The sequence below is a fragment of the Pholis gunnellus genome, assembly GCF_910591455.1.
Source record: "Pholis gunnellus genome assembly, chromosome: 1".
Lineage (NCBI taxonomy): Eukaryota > Metazoa > Chordata > Actinopteri > Perciformes > Pholidae > Pholis > Pholis gunnellus.
This window is the reverse complement of record NC_136528.1, coordinates 13054761-13072444: the sequence shown is the minus strand read 5'-3', so window position 1 is coordinate 13072444 and position 17684 is coordinate 13054761. Positions and strand designations below refer to the sequence as shown.

Here is a 17684-nt window from a genome sequence, read left to right as displayed (position 1 = left end):
CAGAAAAACTTTTCTAAATGTTTTAATTTGGACTTTATCTGTTTTTTCTCTGTACTAAACAGATTGAATTACAGTTTTCTAAGAAGCCATGAAAGCATTGTGTTCCATGTGTAATTCAATTCTACAGCAGCTTTAGCCAGGGGCAATGATTTTTATTAGATATGGTTGATCAGTTCATCCCATTAGAGTCAATTAATGTCCTCTTTGCTCCCCAGTCCTTGTTTTATAAAACCCTAATAGGGCTGGTTTTGGGCGTTTTGTTTGTGAAGATTGAATAACTGCAAGGATGGTAAAGCAAAGGACCAGGTAACATGGAAGGATAATGTGTTATTACTGTTGTTTTCCCCTGAATTAGTTCTATTCTTTTGCACTTGGTTTTGTATTGTCAGGTACCTCAAGCAAAGAAATACCAAATGTTTTGTGTTATCATGACCGGGTTTGATGGGGAGTGTATTTCTGAATATGAACTAGTGTGATGCTGTACATTCAAACACTGCCTTTCTTGAAATGTCAAGGCACACATAATGTGCAATATTTGATGGACAATGTCCCTCAGAGGTGACTTGAATATGTAAAGCAGGTGCATATTGAGAACAGTCAATTACAAGCTGCACCCGAGGTGTACAGGACTGCTGAATGTAAAATGATGTCATCCTTCACCTCGATCATCCTGGATTCCACCTTCTGGCTGTGTACAATTCTTGAGACCTTCCTTCGCTTTCTTATTAAGGTTCGGGCTCTCCCATGTTGACCTGAGGATGGGAAGCTAATGAAACAAGACGCAGCCTCTCTGCAGTCACAGTACGACTGTCTGGATTTAACCTGTGCATTTGGATATGGGTCACCACTTCTGTTCCTTTCTGTTCTGTTCTGTTCACACACACACACACACACACACGCCATTAAAACCTTTCATCCACCTCCTCAGTTGCCTGCCTATCTCTGCATTAAAGAGTCAGCTCTAAATCATAAAAAGCGCACTAACTCCATGGTACAAATAAGAGTGACCAAAGATATTTCACTCTCCAGATAGGCCTGCAATACATTTTTGACTTGCCACAGTAGGGAAAGCACAGGTGTACATAATTAAACTGTCGGTGGCCGCTTTAATGTCAGACTCCTGGTATCGTGCATGCTTGCTCACTGTCACTCTCACTGGGACTCTTGAATAGAACAGAGCCATCGTTAGGGTTATTAGAAACAACTGTGCTGTGACGAGTCAAAACTGTCTGCTGTGAACAAGGCCCATTGTGCTGTGTGAGCCAGGATTCTAAAATTATCTTCATAAAAAAAATGTTTCTTGTTTTTTTTTTTTCATTCCATAGAATGAAAGTAGCAGGCCCTTACCACATGGTAATCAGGTCATGGTATTCACAATGAGTGGGGTTTGTTTTGTTTTGCACCCCTTTACAACTCTCTGGTTTAAATCTCTCCCGGCCTCACAAAAGGAGGAGTCTTTAAGTCTCTCTCTCTCTCTCTCTCTCTCTCTCTCTCTCTCTCTCTCTCTCTCTCTCTCTCTCTCTCTCTCTCTCTCTCTCTCTCTCTCTCTGCTTTGCTAGTGTCTGCAAAGTTTTAAGCACCTCAGCAATGTTAAGTCTCATTTCCCTACATGCTGTATACATTCAGTTGGAAGAAATAGCAGTGTGAGTCAGATGTCCAGTCACAGAGAGCAACATCTCTGAGCAGCACAAAGCACACATCTGGGAAATGTGGTGTATATATGGTGCAGGCCAGTAAAGAGTGTTCCTCAGCAGCAGCCCCATCTTGTGCTTCAGCCAACACCTACACTCCAAAATAAGTCGATGAGAATGTGGTGCCATTGTCCTCAAAAAGCTTATCACAATAACCAGTCTCCTTCATCCATATATCAAAGAGTTTTATCTTTCACGAAGTCCCACCCCTTCAATCTCCAAGCAACTGGTGAATGAAGAACACAATAGGGGGCACACACAAGTTGAGTTTGAATAGTGGGTAGTAATTAGGGGGCACAAAAAGGGAGGCTTGACAGGAGGAGGGTTGGCATTATTGCTGTATGAACTGTGAGAGAAAGAAAGTGTGCGTGTGATTGATTGGTAAGTCTCACGATTCGGATTCAACTTACATATCCCATAAGAGAAGCATATTCAAATTCCATGCAGACATTTCTAATGTTCTCTTATGGAATTGTTGCGTAAGACATGTTGTTGCCAGAAACACTAACACATTACACCTACTGTCATTTGGCTCCTAGAAATAAAAAGGAACATTGTGAGATGAGGAAAAAACACATTCTATCACTGTTACGAGTGTGGAGGGATGAGTTTGTTTGGAACTTACTGTATAAACACTTGCACACCTTATTTGGCAAGTCTGACAAATGCCTTTTCCACAACCTTGCTTTGACCCATCTTCAAATATTACATGGGAAAAGTTGTTGCCCATCGTCCAAAAATCTGGAAAAGAATAAACGCAGAGATGTGAAAAACCCCAAACATTGGACCTTCACTGTTTCTACAAACCATCACACAGGAAATGAGGAACAATCCCTTTCCTGAGAGAATAATAGGAGAGAGAAAGTCAACAAAGGTGTGATAAGGAAACGTAACAATGAGGTTTGGAGGAACTCCCCAAAGGGCTGAAGGAGACAGCTTGCCAGGCTCAAAACTGCAGGAGTCAATGTTGCATGATTGTGTGTGTGTGTGTTGTGTGGGCGTGTGTTTGTAAGCCCATGACTGACATCAACAAATGTTTAGGTATCCACACCAAGGCAGCGTCTATAGAAGCAAACACTCATCAGAGTTTAATGAACTCTTTGCACTGAGTAGCTGGACAGGAGGCGTGTGCGTGAGAGGACAGAGCAGTGGGACCATATTTACAAAGGTATCTCATGTTGCCAAGCATTGTTCAAATTCAGAGAAATCTATGATCGTGGATATCACAAAGTTTGAAAGTTTGCCAAAACACCCAATGTGTCATGCTGGATTAAAGAAAATGGTCTATAAAACGATGTACTTCGAGAATATTTCCGTTGGAGGATTGATACTGCCATGACAAACCAGGCCTCTTGGGTTTAAATATTTCTTTCAACTAAGCATTGAATCTATTACCTATACGTGACATTTCCTCTCCTTATCTACTGTTTACAGTATTCTTTTTCACTCAGTAGTCCTAGCCAGCGACTAACCTTTATCCTGTAATGTTGATGCACACTGTGCTAAATGTTTGAAGCCATACATCCTTGTTCGTCATGCAGGACACAGGAGGGCTCACAGGATTGTATATACACAGCCAGGTATCCTGTTGTTATAAGCAGGAAGGTCTATTCTATAGGAGCATTAAGCAAAAATAATGTATTCCTTTTATGTAACGCTCCTAAAATGTCTTTGCGTTAGTGAGGCCCAATTGCTTTTCACTTAAAAAAAGAAATAAAATTGTCTCTTGAACTATTACACTGCCAATGACTCAGTCTGTTGTAGTCATGCAGGTAAAACTTGCATCTGAAGCAAAGTCTGTATATTCTGTATAGTGAGGGATGTAAAAAAATGTGTTCACTCTCGGTGGATGGGAGCATTAGTTTAAGTTAATGTAATACCTTGTTACAATACATTACAGTATTTACCCTCTTTGATATGAAGCTATTAACTCTATACAATAGGTGAAACACCCTAAAAAGAAATTAGAAATAAATAGCTGACTTGGTCTGAACTTGTGCAGTAGCCACTGAGACTCGCGCTCATTTGGCCTGAGGAAGCACGGCTACCTGGTTCAATTGAGACACACGGTACTGTCACATCTGTTAAACTGCGAGGCCTGCCTGTTCTGACCTTTCCTGGACCAGTGAGCCCCCCCCCCCCCCCCCCCCCTCCGTATGAGGCCCATGTCCAGCAACAAACAGGCTGCTCACTCACTCTGGTCCTGAGGAGACCAAATCGCATTACCAACACATATCTCTCACAATCTACTGCGACAGGATCACCCCCCCAAGGCAGGGCTGAAGTAGATACAGCAATATACAACAGCCACGCAGAGGAAAGACGGAGGGTGGGGGGGGGGGGGGGGAGCAGGAGCTGTGGGTAGGGAAGGAGTCGCACTGTTGTAAGCGCGGCAACAATGTCACTTAATTGATTCCATGCCATCTCATCAATTTTGATTAAAATGAAATGAGCCTCTGTACGTTTGAAAAGGTTAAAACAAATTGAAGTTGGAAATCACAGCTGGTAATCACAGTTTGTCTAACAGCGGGCTTTTAATGAAGCGACCCGCTCTCCATCATTCATTCATTTCAGCCTCCTCTGTGCATATGGAGCAAGACGGTTTGTGTGCGTGTGAGCACATTCACATTCGCTGTGTTTAGAACGCCATGTGTTGGGTTTGTATTAGCATCCTGGCCTCCTCGCAGATGAACTACTCTTTTGACAGCAGTTGAGCTGGAATATGCAGTTGTGCCAAATTGTTTAAAGAAATTCTTTGTTTCAATAACTTACATTGACAGAATAGACGAGCACATCTGTCCAACACCGGACAGACCGCGGCAATCATTTAAATAGGTACAATATATGATTGACATTCGCCGATTACTTCCTCACTAGCAACTCGATTATATCAAGAAAACAAGAAGTCAAAATCCATCCCATTATTATTTTCGACCACGTTCCAGTAAGCTTTACTTTTATAAATGAAACCACCCTTAAACCATGCACAAGATGGCGTTGCAACACATCATCACTTGTAGATTCTGACTTCAAGACATCCTCAAACTAAATGATTCCCCAACAACCTCGCCTCTGGGAAACAGCCACCTACAATAAACACATTCTTTGACAACATAGAACAGAACTTCATGAAGATATCTTGGACTGATCCATTAGGCTAGAAGACTGAGAGAAAGCACTTTAAGCCATATCGAATAACAAAGCACCCGCATCAGATGGTTTCTCCTCTGAATTTTAAAAGCACTTTTGGACCACGCCATTATTTATTAGGACAAGAACAGAAAGTTATAAAGCCCAACATCCCACCACATGAATTCGGCACTTCTCCTCAAACCTGACAATGATCCTACTCTGTGCTCAAGCTACCGCCCTTCATCACTCAACACAGACATCAGAATTATTAAGTAAGTACTGTATGAGAGATTAGAAAAAGTTATCCATATTTTAATATAAATGATATAAATCTGCTCATATCACTGTATGATTTTAGTTATAAACTCATAAATATTCATAATGCTCTATGACAATAATCATAACACATTTTAAAGCATCTTCTATTGACTTTCAAGGTCAAGCATCGTAATTCTTGATCATTTCGGGTCAATCAATGACGTGTATTTAAATTCCCATTGTTGTAATACATTATAATCTTTTTACAATGCATTATCACTTTACTAAGTTACTCTTAGTTCTTTGCTTTAAGTAAAGTGAAACAATATAATTACATCTTTGCATAATCAACACACAAAACGTTGCAAAATACATTTTTACTTTTTAGTATAACATCTATAGAATTAGACCATCTTATCTAATTAACCAATGCCTCCACCATCACCGTCCCCACCTCCGACTGGGAAAAAGATTTATGGATTAATATTGATGCAACCCCTTGGAAACAGATTTGTTTTAATCATTATTATTTATATACACTTGGTCTTGCAAATGCACAAATGTAATAATAATACATAAGTAAAATTCCAGGCATTGGTATTGATGCGATCACAGTTTCCAGGGTGAAATGTAGATCAAAGAAGGAAGTTGTTCACAACGCTTGGAACCCCGGCTCAGATATCAGAAGCCATCGAACACATGTTATAGAAATAACTAGAACACTAATGGGGGAGAAAATTACCTTCAAATTGAAAAAAATCACATATGGTGTATATGGAAACTTTTATGGTAAAGAATCAACACATACATTATATTGCTCTCCAAGTCTCACATTCCCATTTTATCGTGTTTGTAGTCTCCTTCCACCCTCACAATGACAACCGGTTGGGTCACGAAAAAGTCAAATGAAGAAATGCAATGCAGATAAATTGAGCAATTATAACACATAAGTCGTAGAAACACAATTAAGAAATTGCTCTGGTTTTTGTGCATTGAAATGTGTATGTTGAAGATCAAAGATCAACTTAAATTGTCTGCTGGTATTAGAGTATAAAGGTGATGATAGAAGTCATTCATATCGTGCCTTATCTTCAGTTTCAGTGCCTTATGATTAATTGCAACATTTGTACGCTCATGGATTCTTTTACCCTTACCAATACATGTACCATAAATCTGATTCAAACGTAAACATCATTGTTGTCTAGCTCTATCGTAAATTTAAAATACAGACTCAAATGATACAAGGGGTACAATTTACTTGATACTTGAAAGTATAAGAACAGCAAACAAACACATAATGGAATTATTGTAGGTAACTACTGGCACCTGGTGGTGGTTTAGAGAATCAGAAGTACTTCCACAGCCCCTTTATTGCACCTTGCTTCATTAAAGACAAAATCTACAGAAGTCATTAATTCCCTCTGTGGTAAATATAAAAATGCAGGCAATATTAAAATTGTACTCTTTGTTTTATTTTAAAAAGCAAACTTTGCAGTGTTAACAAAAAAGAAAAAAAATCACATAATTGCCATGCGCCTTGCTAAATAAATAACAGTGCCGCTAGTTAATCTGAAAGCATACCCCGCTGGGATATGATGTTGTGAAGAAGCACTGTTGCCTTTTTGCTCACAAATTGCCCTATTTTTCAGTGGTTGATTTGCTTTAGTAAACTTAAAGCTACATAGACGTGCTGCTGTCTCAGCAACAACAGTCTTCAGTAGAAATGCAAATAGATACACATGCAAAGCAAACCTCTGGCTAATTATACAGCCGTCTTACAAGGTCCGTGTCCCTGAGCACTGAAAAAAAGTGTAATGCACAGCATGTATGCTCTTCGTAGACGTAGTTTTAATACAGAACATCTGTGGGTTTGCCAGATTGGAGAGATCTTAATAAAGCTTACTGTACACTAATTATACTGCAACACAGAAGCATGTGAACTCTTTGCTTATATTTAAAAAGGTGTTGGTTTGGCAATTTTTCTTTACTCATTTACAGAAGACTACAGAGACAAAGGAGAAGGTACACAAAGCTACTTTCATCTAAGTCCAAGCTAGGGTAAGCTCAGGATACACAGAATGATGTATCGAAGTCAAAAACGCGGCGAGTCAGTTTAAGTATATCATGAAACACTGTCACTAGCGTTACACCTCTAAAGATGGCAGGGTTTCTAAAGTTAAAGGCGCTTAATTCAAAATCCAGATCTGTGATGGATTGCCTCCACAGGGCTCTCAACATGGCAACGTCTGTAGCTAACAATGCTAACGGTGCAAACAACGGCAACAGTGCTTACAGGGCTAAGAGTGTTAACCTGGAGGCGAACCGGAGGGTCGGAGTTTTGCTTCCGCGACAACGCTGCGGGTCAGGACGCTGTTATCAGCTGTAACCGCTGTATGAGCGCACTGGCACTATGCACGCCACTGGACCGGCTACGTAAACAAAGCACAGAGAAGCTTGGATTACAACATCTACAGAAGAAGTGTGTCTTCATTCTTTGCTCAGGACGCCATTACTCCACTATATCTTTGCATAGCAAATGGTTGTTTGCTGCTATGTTAATGCTCTGAATTTAGCACCTTTAAAACAGTGAGGGCCCATGTGACTTTTCTGACATATTTCCATCCTATGACTACATTGAAATTTATTTTATTTTTAAAATATGAACACATAACCATAACACACCCACACACAAACCTTTAGGGATTTAAAAGTCTGCAATACGACATTTCTTGTGCAATGACTTCGGGGAGTGGTTCTTGGAAATCTCTATAAGGCACTAAAATTGAAAATAGAAGCACTCTAAAAACTATATATAAAAAGGCAAGCACACAAACTATAATGTGGATCTGCTCTGGCAAATGACTTGAATCTGCTTAAAGTCAGAAGGCAGATGACACTTATGCTTTTTTCCTTTTCAGTGCAGTGGCTACAGTGTTCCGTCTCTCAGAGCAGTCAAGGAGTGTTCAGACATCCTCAGTCTCAGTCATCTTTTTTGTCAGAGGTGCTGTCTTCCGGTTTTTCAGCTGAACTGGTCTGACCGGCTAATTCCAGATCACCTGGACTCGCCTCCTGGATAGCTTGGTATCTCTGAAGCTCCAGGTAGGTGGAGAAGAGCTTGGCGTACTCTGGGTGGTTCATGGCAAAGTCTTGAAATTCAGCTGAAGAAACACAGGCACAGAGGAAAAACCCCTCAGGATACAGTGTAGCTCAGGATAAGGGAAGTACAAACAATACTGCCATTTATATTTATTGTACATATTCCCATTCCATAATATGCCGTTGGAAATACAAAAGGAGCTTAGAAGAACAAAATGTAGCGTCCGAGTGTACTCACTGAAGGTGATGAAACCAGAGCCGTCAGCATCAATCTCCTTAAAGAGTTTGGCCATGTTAAGATTGGACACACCCAGAGCTGAGCGCAGCAGAGCAGTGAACTCCTCTCGGGTGATTTTCTCATCCTCATCTATATCAAACAGCTGCATGAGAGAGGACAGAAACGGAGAACAGTATAGTTCACTTTCAAATTGTGGCGTGTTCAAGAAAAATACTGGTTATTGAGGGTGTGCAAATAGGAAGGCGGGTAAGAAAAAACTAAATGACTAAATCTAAAACTACATTTCACTTCACATTACATAAACACCAGTAGTTCGCCAGCAAAATGACTCCATGCTCTGCACAAAAGACAAGACATTGTTAACTTGACATTATCCAAGCCTCTCTGAATGCTGCTTCTGTGCTTCCTACAGTACGGTCTGCTGTGCTCGAATGTCAGCTAAAGGCAGGGCCGGCTGTCTCAGCTTGGATTTAATACTTTTTATAGTTAGTATAAAAAGTAAACATATCTACTTTAGATATAGTAAACACACATCATTTGTCACAGGTTCTAGTTACAGCATCACAGAAATGTCTGCTTGACAAAGCGTTATGTAACTTAAATTTACCACGGATAGTGTCATAAAATACAGTCCAAGAAATCCAATCAACATGATCAATATGGAACATTTCTGATACAGTGGCGATTATTCGCACGCACAAAGCAGTCTTAAGGAGCACTCGCTTGGGTGACCTGATTAAAGATGGATACTACCATACACATTTTTGTATATTTGTATGCAGTGTGCATTAAAATACAACAGTGAATATTCTTCAGGCCCAAGTAGGAGCAATGTCAGAACATTTCCGTGTACCTGGAAAGCCATTCGAAGCACTTCTTCTGTGTTAGCTGGTCGACACAAGATGGTCACGCCGATGACATACTCTCTGAAGTCTATGGTGCCATCTCCGTTCTAGACGGGGACAAAGAGAGAGCGATAAAAAAATACTTGAGTCTGTTAATGTACGGATTATTATTATGATGGATGGATGGTACTTAATCCTTTATGGTCGAGAAAAAGAGTTTAGTCTGGCATCAACAGTTTTGAATGTTAAAGGGAGGATGGGGGATTTCAAGAGTAATATATATTTAATAGCATAAGTGATTTCTATAAATCGCTATTCTCTGTTACTGGAAAACGATGAGTCATAGTATTTCGGAGGAAAAAGGATACTCATTGAACTGGATGTACAAGGGCTGTTTTTATGCTTTACACAACCTCTGGTTGACATACCAGTGACGGAGGCCGAACTCCTTTGATCATAGTTTCCTCTCAGGCTGTATAAATCCTAAACCCAGACCATGATGTTTACTTTAAATCGGTACACATGATATGCAGTGACGTAACATGTATGCGATTCTGTAAATTGAATATTAAGATTGTTGCGCATTATGTTGTCAACCATTATATTTACAGGGCATGATAGCTTCGTGCAGTATGTGTTAGGGCCAGTTTGACTGTACTAAGGAAATTCAGTATTTAAGTGTCATTATCTCAGCCAGGCGTAAACCTGGGGAGAGGTTACGTGTTCGGTAGTGTGTGTGTGTGTGTGTGTGTGTGTGTGTGTGTGTGTGTGTGTGTGTGTGAGAGACTGTGTGAGTCCCTGCGTCCTCGACTGAGTGACTGTGAACCTCTGTGTTTGTCCTGCCACGCTGCGTCCAGAGACACAGTGGGGCGAAAACAGTTTTGCAGATTGTTTTGGACGGTGCGTTTGGCTAACAGCTAACGGAACTATTTGATATGCATGTCTCTCACCCTGTCAAACAGTGCAAACAGCTCCTCGAGGGCTGGGTTGACAGGCAGCTTCAGGAATCTGGCAAACTCCTCGATGGTGATCCGTCCCCCTTTACAAGAGCTGGCAATGGCTGCGAAGCCCTCCAGCTCCTTCTTCACATTGTCCCACTTCAGACTGAGAGAGCAGTGCGCAATGAGGAGGTTGTGGTGTACGTCATACTTTGCATTTTACATCCTTTCTTTTGAGCTGCACAGGTTGTCAGGTCTGTGATAGACATCACTAACGACAAAAAACAACTCTCAAGCCATATTTTGTAATTGTTGATGTCCCTGCCTGGCGATGCCTACAGTGTACTTAAGTGAGATGTTCTTACTTGAGTTTACGGCTAATTTTGGTGAACTCAACCAGGCCGGCCTCCATGGGCAGCGTTAGCTCACCAGCTGAGATCATCAGGCGGCAGTCTTCGTACGTGTGGTCTGTCACTGGAACTCCCAAAGTCCTGAAAGCAGACAGTTTGCACACACAGGGGTCAGCTCACAGGCCTGTGATGCTCTTAAAGAGCCAGGAAGACATGCAACAGTCAGACAGATAAGAAGAATGCAATAACCAGACTCATCGTACAGTATAGTAGTTCTAGCGTCAGTAAGAAAGCACAATTATTGGTTGAATATAAACCATGGCCATTGTATTAAACCGCATACTCTCCACCACTAACCACTTATTTCATTTTCTCATCAACTTACATGTATTCCATATGTGTTTAACATTGTATTCATTAACTGTATAAGCATTTAAACTTGTGTGTGCTTGAGCAATACACAGTGGAATGTCCATTTCAGACCAATTAACACTTACTGGGCCATAGTTTCTCGCACTCTGCTAGCAAACAGAGGAGGGCTTTTCTTCTCCTCCTCTGTGGGGATATGCGTTGGCAGGAACTGCAAAAACAGAGAAAACGGGCAAAGAATGTCACATGGAAGGTCAAGCAGAAAGTAAACTCCAAAACCTTTGCATGGAAACCAAATCCCTGAATGCAGGAGATGCATCTCGTGCTTAGTTTGACATAGTATCTAGGAGAATGCGCTGCAAATTAAGGCTACACAGTCTACATTTATATCCAAAGAAAACAAGTTTGTAGTATCTTTGCCATAATAGTAAGATGAACATATTGGGAATGCCTGTTACCTCTATCTCTACTGTGGTGTACAGCTGGCACATTGTTAGAAGCAGCAGTGTCCTCCTGCACATAAAACAAGGAGGACAGTCGGCCACATACATCGATTCCACAGTACAATAGTTGTTGCAGTACAAGGCAGTAATGTTGCTGTTATCGTGTTATAATCACGTTTATTGTCTAAGAAAAAGTAGTAGCAAACACCACCTTCGGAAAACGTGCATACTAAAAGTGAAACATAAGAACATGTAGAAAGCATACTTACGAGCTGAAACCCTGCCAAGTCCAAGACACTGTATCCTGGAAGACATGCATAAAGCTTCATAAAACATTAACACTGAGATACAATGGTATACACGTTGCTGTGTGATACAGCCAAGCTCATACTGTTGCTATCAGTCTCAGTTCAGCCAGCCAGATTCATAAAAACCGAACAACTTGAGAGGATGCCAACAATGTCACCGAAAATATGTGCAAATTCAGCAATCGGAGAAATCCATGTGCTTCTGCTTGGATGGATAAACTAATTATCAATACTGTAATACACTGTGTGTTCAGTGTTCAGTTCAACAGGATGAATTTCATCTCTGACTCTGCCTCAATATAATTATCTTCTGTGCAAACTAGTACAATGTGGCCTCTTTATGAATTTGTCTCTCAATATGTGAGGAGAAACAGATTAACGCTGTATTACAATCACAACCGCTCACCAGTTTGTTGGGATATCTCATAATCACAGGCTGCACAGGGACCCCGGGAATAAAAGCACCTAGAGGAGGGGAACACAGTGTGAAAGACATAAAGACATAAACATGTCAATGCACAAACCACATCATGTAATGAATGAATGGAGCAGTGTAGTATCGAGTGTTAAACCATTCTCCTCAGTTGCTTCGATTTAAGTTAAAGGGGACATATTATGAACTATTCCTTTAGTATATTAACTGAAATACTTCATGTGGTATAAGCAGCACAAGGAATTTTTTTTTTTCTGTAATGATTTTCCTTGTTGCACATTTTTACTGGACATTACATTCATTTTACATTTAATTTCTTACCTTGTTTGAAGGTGATGAGACATGAGCGATTTGTGCATGTTCCCTCTGGAAATATCAGAACCTGAGGAGGCAAAGCATGATTACTAAATGTTAAAAAGACAAGTATTATCAAGAGTGCTGTGCTGTTGCTGCTTACAACCTGCAAAACCTGCCTTTGAAATAATGGTTCTTGTATTTGAGTCAACATTGTATGCGCTTTGGCTAATTGTGTGATAGTGTTAAAAAAAATAATTGACAAAAAATTGGCAAGTTTGAAAATGTTCTCTACAGCTATAATAGGTGTGAATACAAGGTAAATGTTAGGGGCACTTTTGCTAGGGGGGGGGGGGGGGGTGTTTTGTGTGTTGGGACAGACCTGTGGCCAGCGGCCTTCTGACTTGGCTCTGCTTTCAATCTCCTGGATTGTATTCTTTCTGGAGTCTGGGTCCTTTCTGGACACCAGCACTGGCTGAAGACAGCGCACAAGCCCTACAGAGGGGGCAAAACACAAACATTAACGTATATTCTGAGAAAAGGAAAATACATATGTTTTGTCTTATTGTTTACTGTCACTTTAATGGACAGGCCTTGGTTAATTGCACGTCTTTATTGTCATATTGGGATTTAAAAATTGAATGATATCCAATCGGCAGTATAAGATAAGAACTTTGCATTTCGTAGGCCTACGTAACAAGCTTCCTGTAATTAAGATCAATGTACATAAGAGGTGTTTGACAATATACAATAGTGTGAAACATGTTGCTCATGTTTTGTATTGACTGCAAAAGTACACACACACACACACACACACACACACACACACACACACACACACACACACACACACACACACACACACACACACACACACACACACACACACACACACACACACACACACACACACACACACATACACATACAGGAGGTTGAGAGAACCAGAAAGCTCCCACAAACACACATTCCTTTCCTGTTCTGATAGCACAGCAAAGTATCTCACTGCCAAAGATGGGTGTAGCCAGATTCTCAACACGCGAGACGGTGGAGGGCAGGCCTGCAACAATGCACACAATCCCATCAAAAAAGGTGGAGTGCGGGGCCACAGCCAGGATGGGGGCCTCACTGCTTTTGACTTGCTTGCCCTTGACCACCACTCTGAAGCCCAAGCAGAAGTAGTAAGTCCTCCCCAAAGCCGCCATCACTCTCCGACACATGAACCTGGAAAAGACCACCACGTCTTAGATGACTGAGTTTAAAGAGATTGAGAAAAACGTTAGTGTGTAGCTCAAATTGCACTACTTTGTTTCACACTGTTATCAGCCATGTTAAAATGTCTCTTGGTAAATCATTATCACCTTCAGGGTCATGCGCCAGTGTTTTTTTTTTTTTTAACAAATGGACTGAGCAGAAGTGTTTCAGTAACAGGAAGAATTACACCATTTTGTGCTTTTCTTGAATTTTACAATCACCAGTCACTTCCTCATAAACTAGAGGAAGGGTTGTCGTATAGATTGAGACATCATGAATAATGATGTGGAACTTTTGAAAGAGTATCAAGAAGTATCCGACTGTATTAAGCTGCATTCATCTTTTCTGCTCAATGGAGCCGGAAGCTTAATGCGACGCAACAGTTTTGAGAGTCGAGAGCTTCCCCCGAAAACACAAAGCATCAACGACACCTTGATACACTGTCAGCTGATCACGTTATTATGGCTCTCATATTGACTACTTAAATAAGCAGAAGGCCCGGAGCAAAAAAGAGCAACGCAGGCTGCCATTTGGAGTTTTGTTCAGATTCAATGGTAACATCACAAACACTTGAAGCACCATGTTGTCAATTTAATAAATACTACTTCAGATGGGGAAATTTGACTGTTTAATAATCTTGTCCTTTCATTGTAAAAACAAAGTTTCAGTTATTTATCACCCTTGAGAATAGCTGAGCCTGTTCACAGCAAAGCAATAAGTAGGGGAGAAAGATAAGCTTCTCTCTCGTTTCTGTCGCCTTCACCATGTTTGGTCATAATCGTTTAAAAAGCTGGGGCCTAAGGTCACAAGAATGTGAGCTGTTAGCTGTAGCGCTTCTCCCTGTGATTACAGCATCTGCTATCTGCACAGTTGAACAGTTTAAAAGGCTGCACCCTGTTTTGTACTTATGTTCAATCACGACTAGACCTTTCATTTCGTAATCTATGAATTATGACATGCTAAGTACCTTAACACATATTCACGTACTGTATGCATACTGTGTGGATGTACACTGTCCATTAGATGTTGGTTTCTATTTATGAAGAGATAAAACACTCGTTCAGTTAGCCCTCAAATACCACTAACTCTTTCCTCTCTGAGAACTGAGGGGAGCTGAGCTTAATTAAGTAATGCTTGTGGTGCAGATATGATCTAGAGCAACATTATTCGGTAGTAATGCCAGCTGCTGCACTTTCAAGCCACGTCACAAACTATTATTTTGAGAAGATCCTGCTGCTGCTGTGTTTTCCTGTCCAGTTCATGGACCCAGGAAATACATCGCTTCCGCTTACTTCTTCTTCTTTGCTTTAAGTAACATGCAGTATGTTCGTGCAGTTTTTTCTGCTATGTTTACATGCACTGAATAGTTTGGCTCACCTACAAAAAAAAAAAAGAATATGATTAGAGGCCAACTCCCTCTTTGTAGGCGTAGTAGTCAAAATACAAATATATTGTCACAGTCTTTGTAAATGCAGCTGCTTTGCATACATACAACTTTGGCGTGCCGCTGCACTGGTAGAAGGAAGTGAAAAACAACGTGGAAGTGTGTTTCTAACACCATAGCCTGGGTAACTTTGCATACATTCGGCCAAGTTCAATTTACTTGAGCAACCGAGTGGAAAATAAATAATATTATATATGTACGTAAACAAAAGTGATTTAAGTAAGGCAGCTGTACTGTGCAAACAGTTGTAAGCTGTGTTGTGATTAAGTGAGTCTGGTATTCACAAGGACATGAAACATGATGTGACATGCGAGTCTGAAGGATCTGGTGTGTGTGTGGGGTGTGTGAGGTGTGTGTGGAAGCTCCGTGGGATGGCTCTTTGCATCATGGTTACCGTCTCCAGCCTGTCATTGGTTCCACAGCTCCTTTCAGTGGGTGGTTGATGGTTATTATGACAGCCACTGGCCATGTCACCATCAGAACCAGAGACAGAAGGATGGCGCGAATAGGGACCAGGAAGATTCCCAGGAGGACACACTGCATGGAGAGGGGCGCACACACACACATCATCAATGGCAGGCCTATACCATTTAAGGGAAGACTGCTGTCAGGGTTAACTGCGGGCTGGCTGTTGACATTTTTCAGAGCAAACATATGCACGAGTCTGGAAATCCTCAACACTGGACAGCTTTTCTAGAAAGCACACAACGGCTCTCATTGTTTGTGCTTCACAAGCAGATTGTCAAAGCCTCGAGAAGATTATCGGCCCTGGTTACACTGCAGCCTGTGTGTGTGTGTGTGTGTGTAATCTCACACATCAGGTGTGTGTGTGTAGGCTATGTGAGCTGTATAGCGATGACAATATTCTGCAAAAGCGAGCCTTTACATGACCATAGATCCGGAACGCCATACTCACTTTTATTATAGCAGCTTTGGTCAGTTTGGTGTCTTGAATAAACGGGTTGATGACCGCAGGCAGCAGCAGAGATTGTTGCCTCGGCAGGGCGAATACTCGCTGTGGCGGCATTGCAGTCCAGTGAACGAAGACAACGGGCACACGTTTAAGTCGAGGCGCCGTTATGTTGTCATTTCACTTCCTCAACGGTAACCGTGCTCTCTCATTTCTCCCCCGTATCGGACGATCATCCGGCGCTATCGCGACCACAGAAAGGCGAGTGCGGAACCAGACAAAACGCTGTCAAGCTCCACCTCCAACGTGGTCACAGCGGGGTCTCTCTGTGTGTGATTTTTTTTTTTCAAATCTTTTTTTCAAGCCTGCGGACGGATTTTTATCCATTTCTACAATCTGTGAACCCTCAAGTGTTTGCAGGATGATATTATTCCTTCAACGTATTTCTATTACATATTGGAATGTATATGTAAGCAAGAAGCCAAAGTGGTGCTGTCAGTGGACATGCATGCATTTGCTTTGTGCAAATACTGATTATAGGAAACCGATATTTTATCATTCTGTGCATATGTGTCCGACGACACCAGAAACATTCAGCAAGAGGCGAATAAGCAGCCATTTCAAGGGAGAATTGGGACGTGTTCATATATTTGGTTACAGGCTTTCGTAAATGTCCACATGATGGCGCAGTTTCATAAACAATATTGTTAACCAGTGGTGGAGATAAGTAGGTTATTTACTCAAGTAGTCCTGCTATACTGAGTGCCATTTTAAAGTACTTGACTTTTACTTTACTTTGCTTAGTACTTTCATTTAACACTACTGTTTCATACTTGTACTTCACTATATTTTACCTATAAAAATTGTTTATTGTATTGAATATTCTTTATATTTATATATATATATATATATATTGGGGAGTACAAGTACCTGGGTGTCTCCATCGACAGCAGACTGAACTGGAAGACCAACATCAACGATGTGTACAAGAAGGGGATGAGTCTCCTCCTTTTTCTTGAGGAGACTTCGATCCATGGATGTTGGAGTCTACCAGTCTGTTGTGGCCAGTGCACTGTACTTCGCCGTAGTCTGCTGGGGGAGCAGCATTGGAGCCGGAGACACAAACAGACCTAATAAACTGGTTTAGAAGGCCGGCTCCATCATTGGCTGCAAACAAGACTATCTGGACCAGGTGGTGGAGAGGAGGACACTGAAGAAATGATTATCCATATTGGATAACCTGGAACACCCTCCCCACCACCTACTGCAGGGACAGCGGAGCACTTTCTCCAACAGACTGATCCAGCTCCGCTGTCACAAGGACAGATACAGGAGAGCAGTCCTGCCCTCTGCTATTACACTGTACAATAAATCACCTCTGGACAGATCATCCTTCAAATGACTACAACACCGCTACACGGTTGTTGCTGCTGTTGGCGATCTTTTGCACTACTGTTTAGTTTAGATTTCCTACTTAGTTAATTTAATACCATTCTATTTATTGTGTATACTGTGCATTTTTCTGCATTTTGTATCACTTTATTTTCTTTAAATGAATAGGTTGTACTCTGTTATTTTATTGTATTGTATATATTGTGCATTTTCCATACTTAATATTTTTATTTTACTGTGTAACTTCTTTTGCTGCTGCTACAGAGAAATTCCCCCTGGGGATGAATAA

The 17684-nt window shown here is 41.1% G+C and overlaps 1 protein-coding gene across 1 annotated transcript; it reads right to left on the bottom strand.

Annotated features, from left to right (window-relative positions):
- Nucleotides 1-5235: 5235 nt before the first annotated feature.
- Nucleotides 5236-16245, bottom strand: lpcat2 (lysophosphatidylcholine acyltransferase 2). Its single transcript, XM_079160776.1, has 14 exons — nt 16010-16245; nt 15488-15630; nt 13402-13619; nt 12778-12890; nt 12423-12483; nt 12075-12133; nt 11630-11664; nt 11376-11430; nt 11046-11128; nt 10564-10689; nt 10211-10364; nt 9269-9367; nt 8416-8557; nt 5236-8239 (listed from the first exon to the last, which is right to left on the bottom strand). The coding sequence occupies exons 1-14, from the start codon at nt 16118-16120 to the stop codon at nt 8061-8063; spliced, it is 1578 nt and encodes a 525-aa protein (XP_079016902.1). The 5' UTR covers nt 16121-16245; the 3' UTR covers nt 5236-8060.
- Between the last annotated feature and the right edge of the window lie 1439 nt (nt 16246-17684).

What these genes read in the sequence shown, in the direction of transcription:
- lpcat2 (XM_079160776.1), bottom strand. Translation starts at nt 16,120, where the DNA reads ATGCCGCCACAGCGAGTATTCGCCCTGCCGAGGCAACAATCTCTGCTG. An exon ending in CCAATGACAGGCTGGAGACG is followed by an intron (nt 13,620 to 15,487) that starts GTAACCATGATG and finishes GGTCTTTTCCAG; the next exon opens with GTTCATGTGTCGGAGAGTGA. An exon ending in CAGAAGGCCGCTGGCCACAG is followed by an intron (nt 12,484 to 12,777) that starts GTCTGTCCCAAC and finishes TTGCCTCCTCAG; the next exon opens with GTTCTGATATTTCCAGAGGG.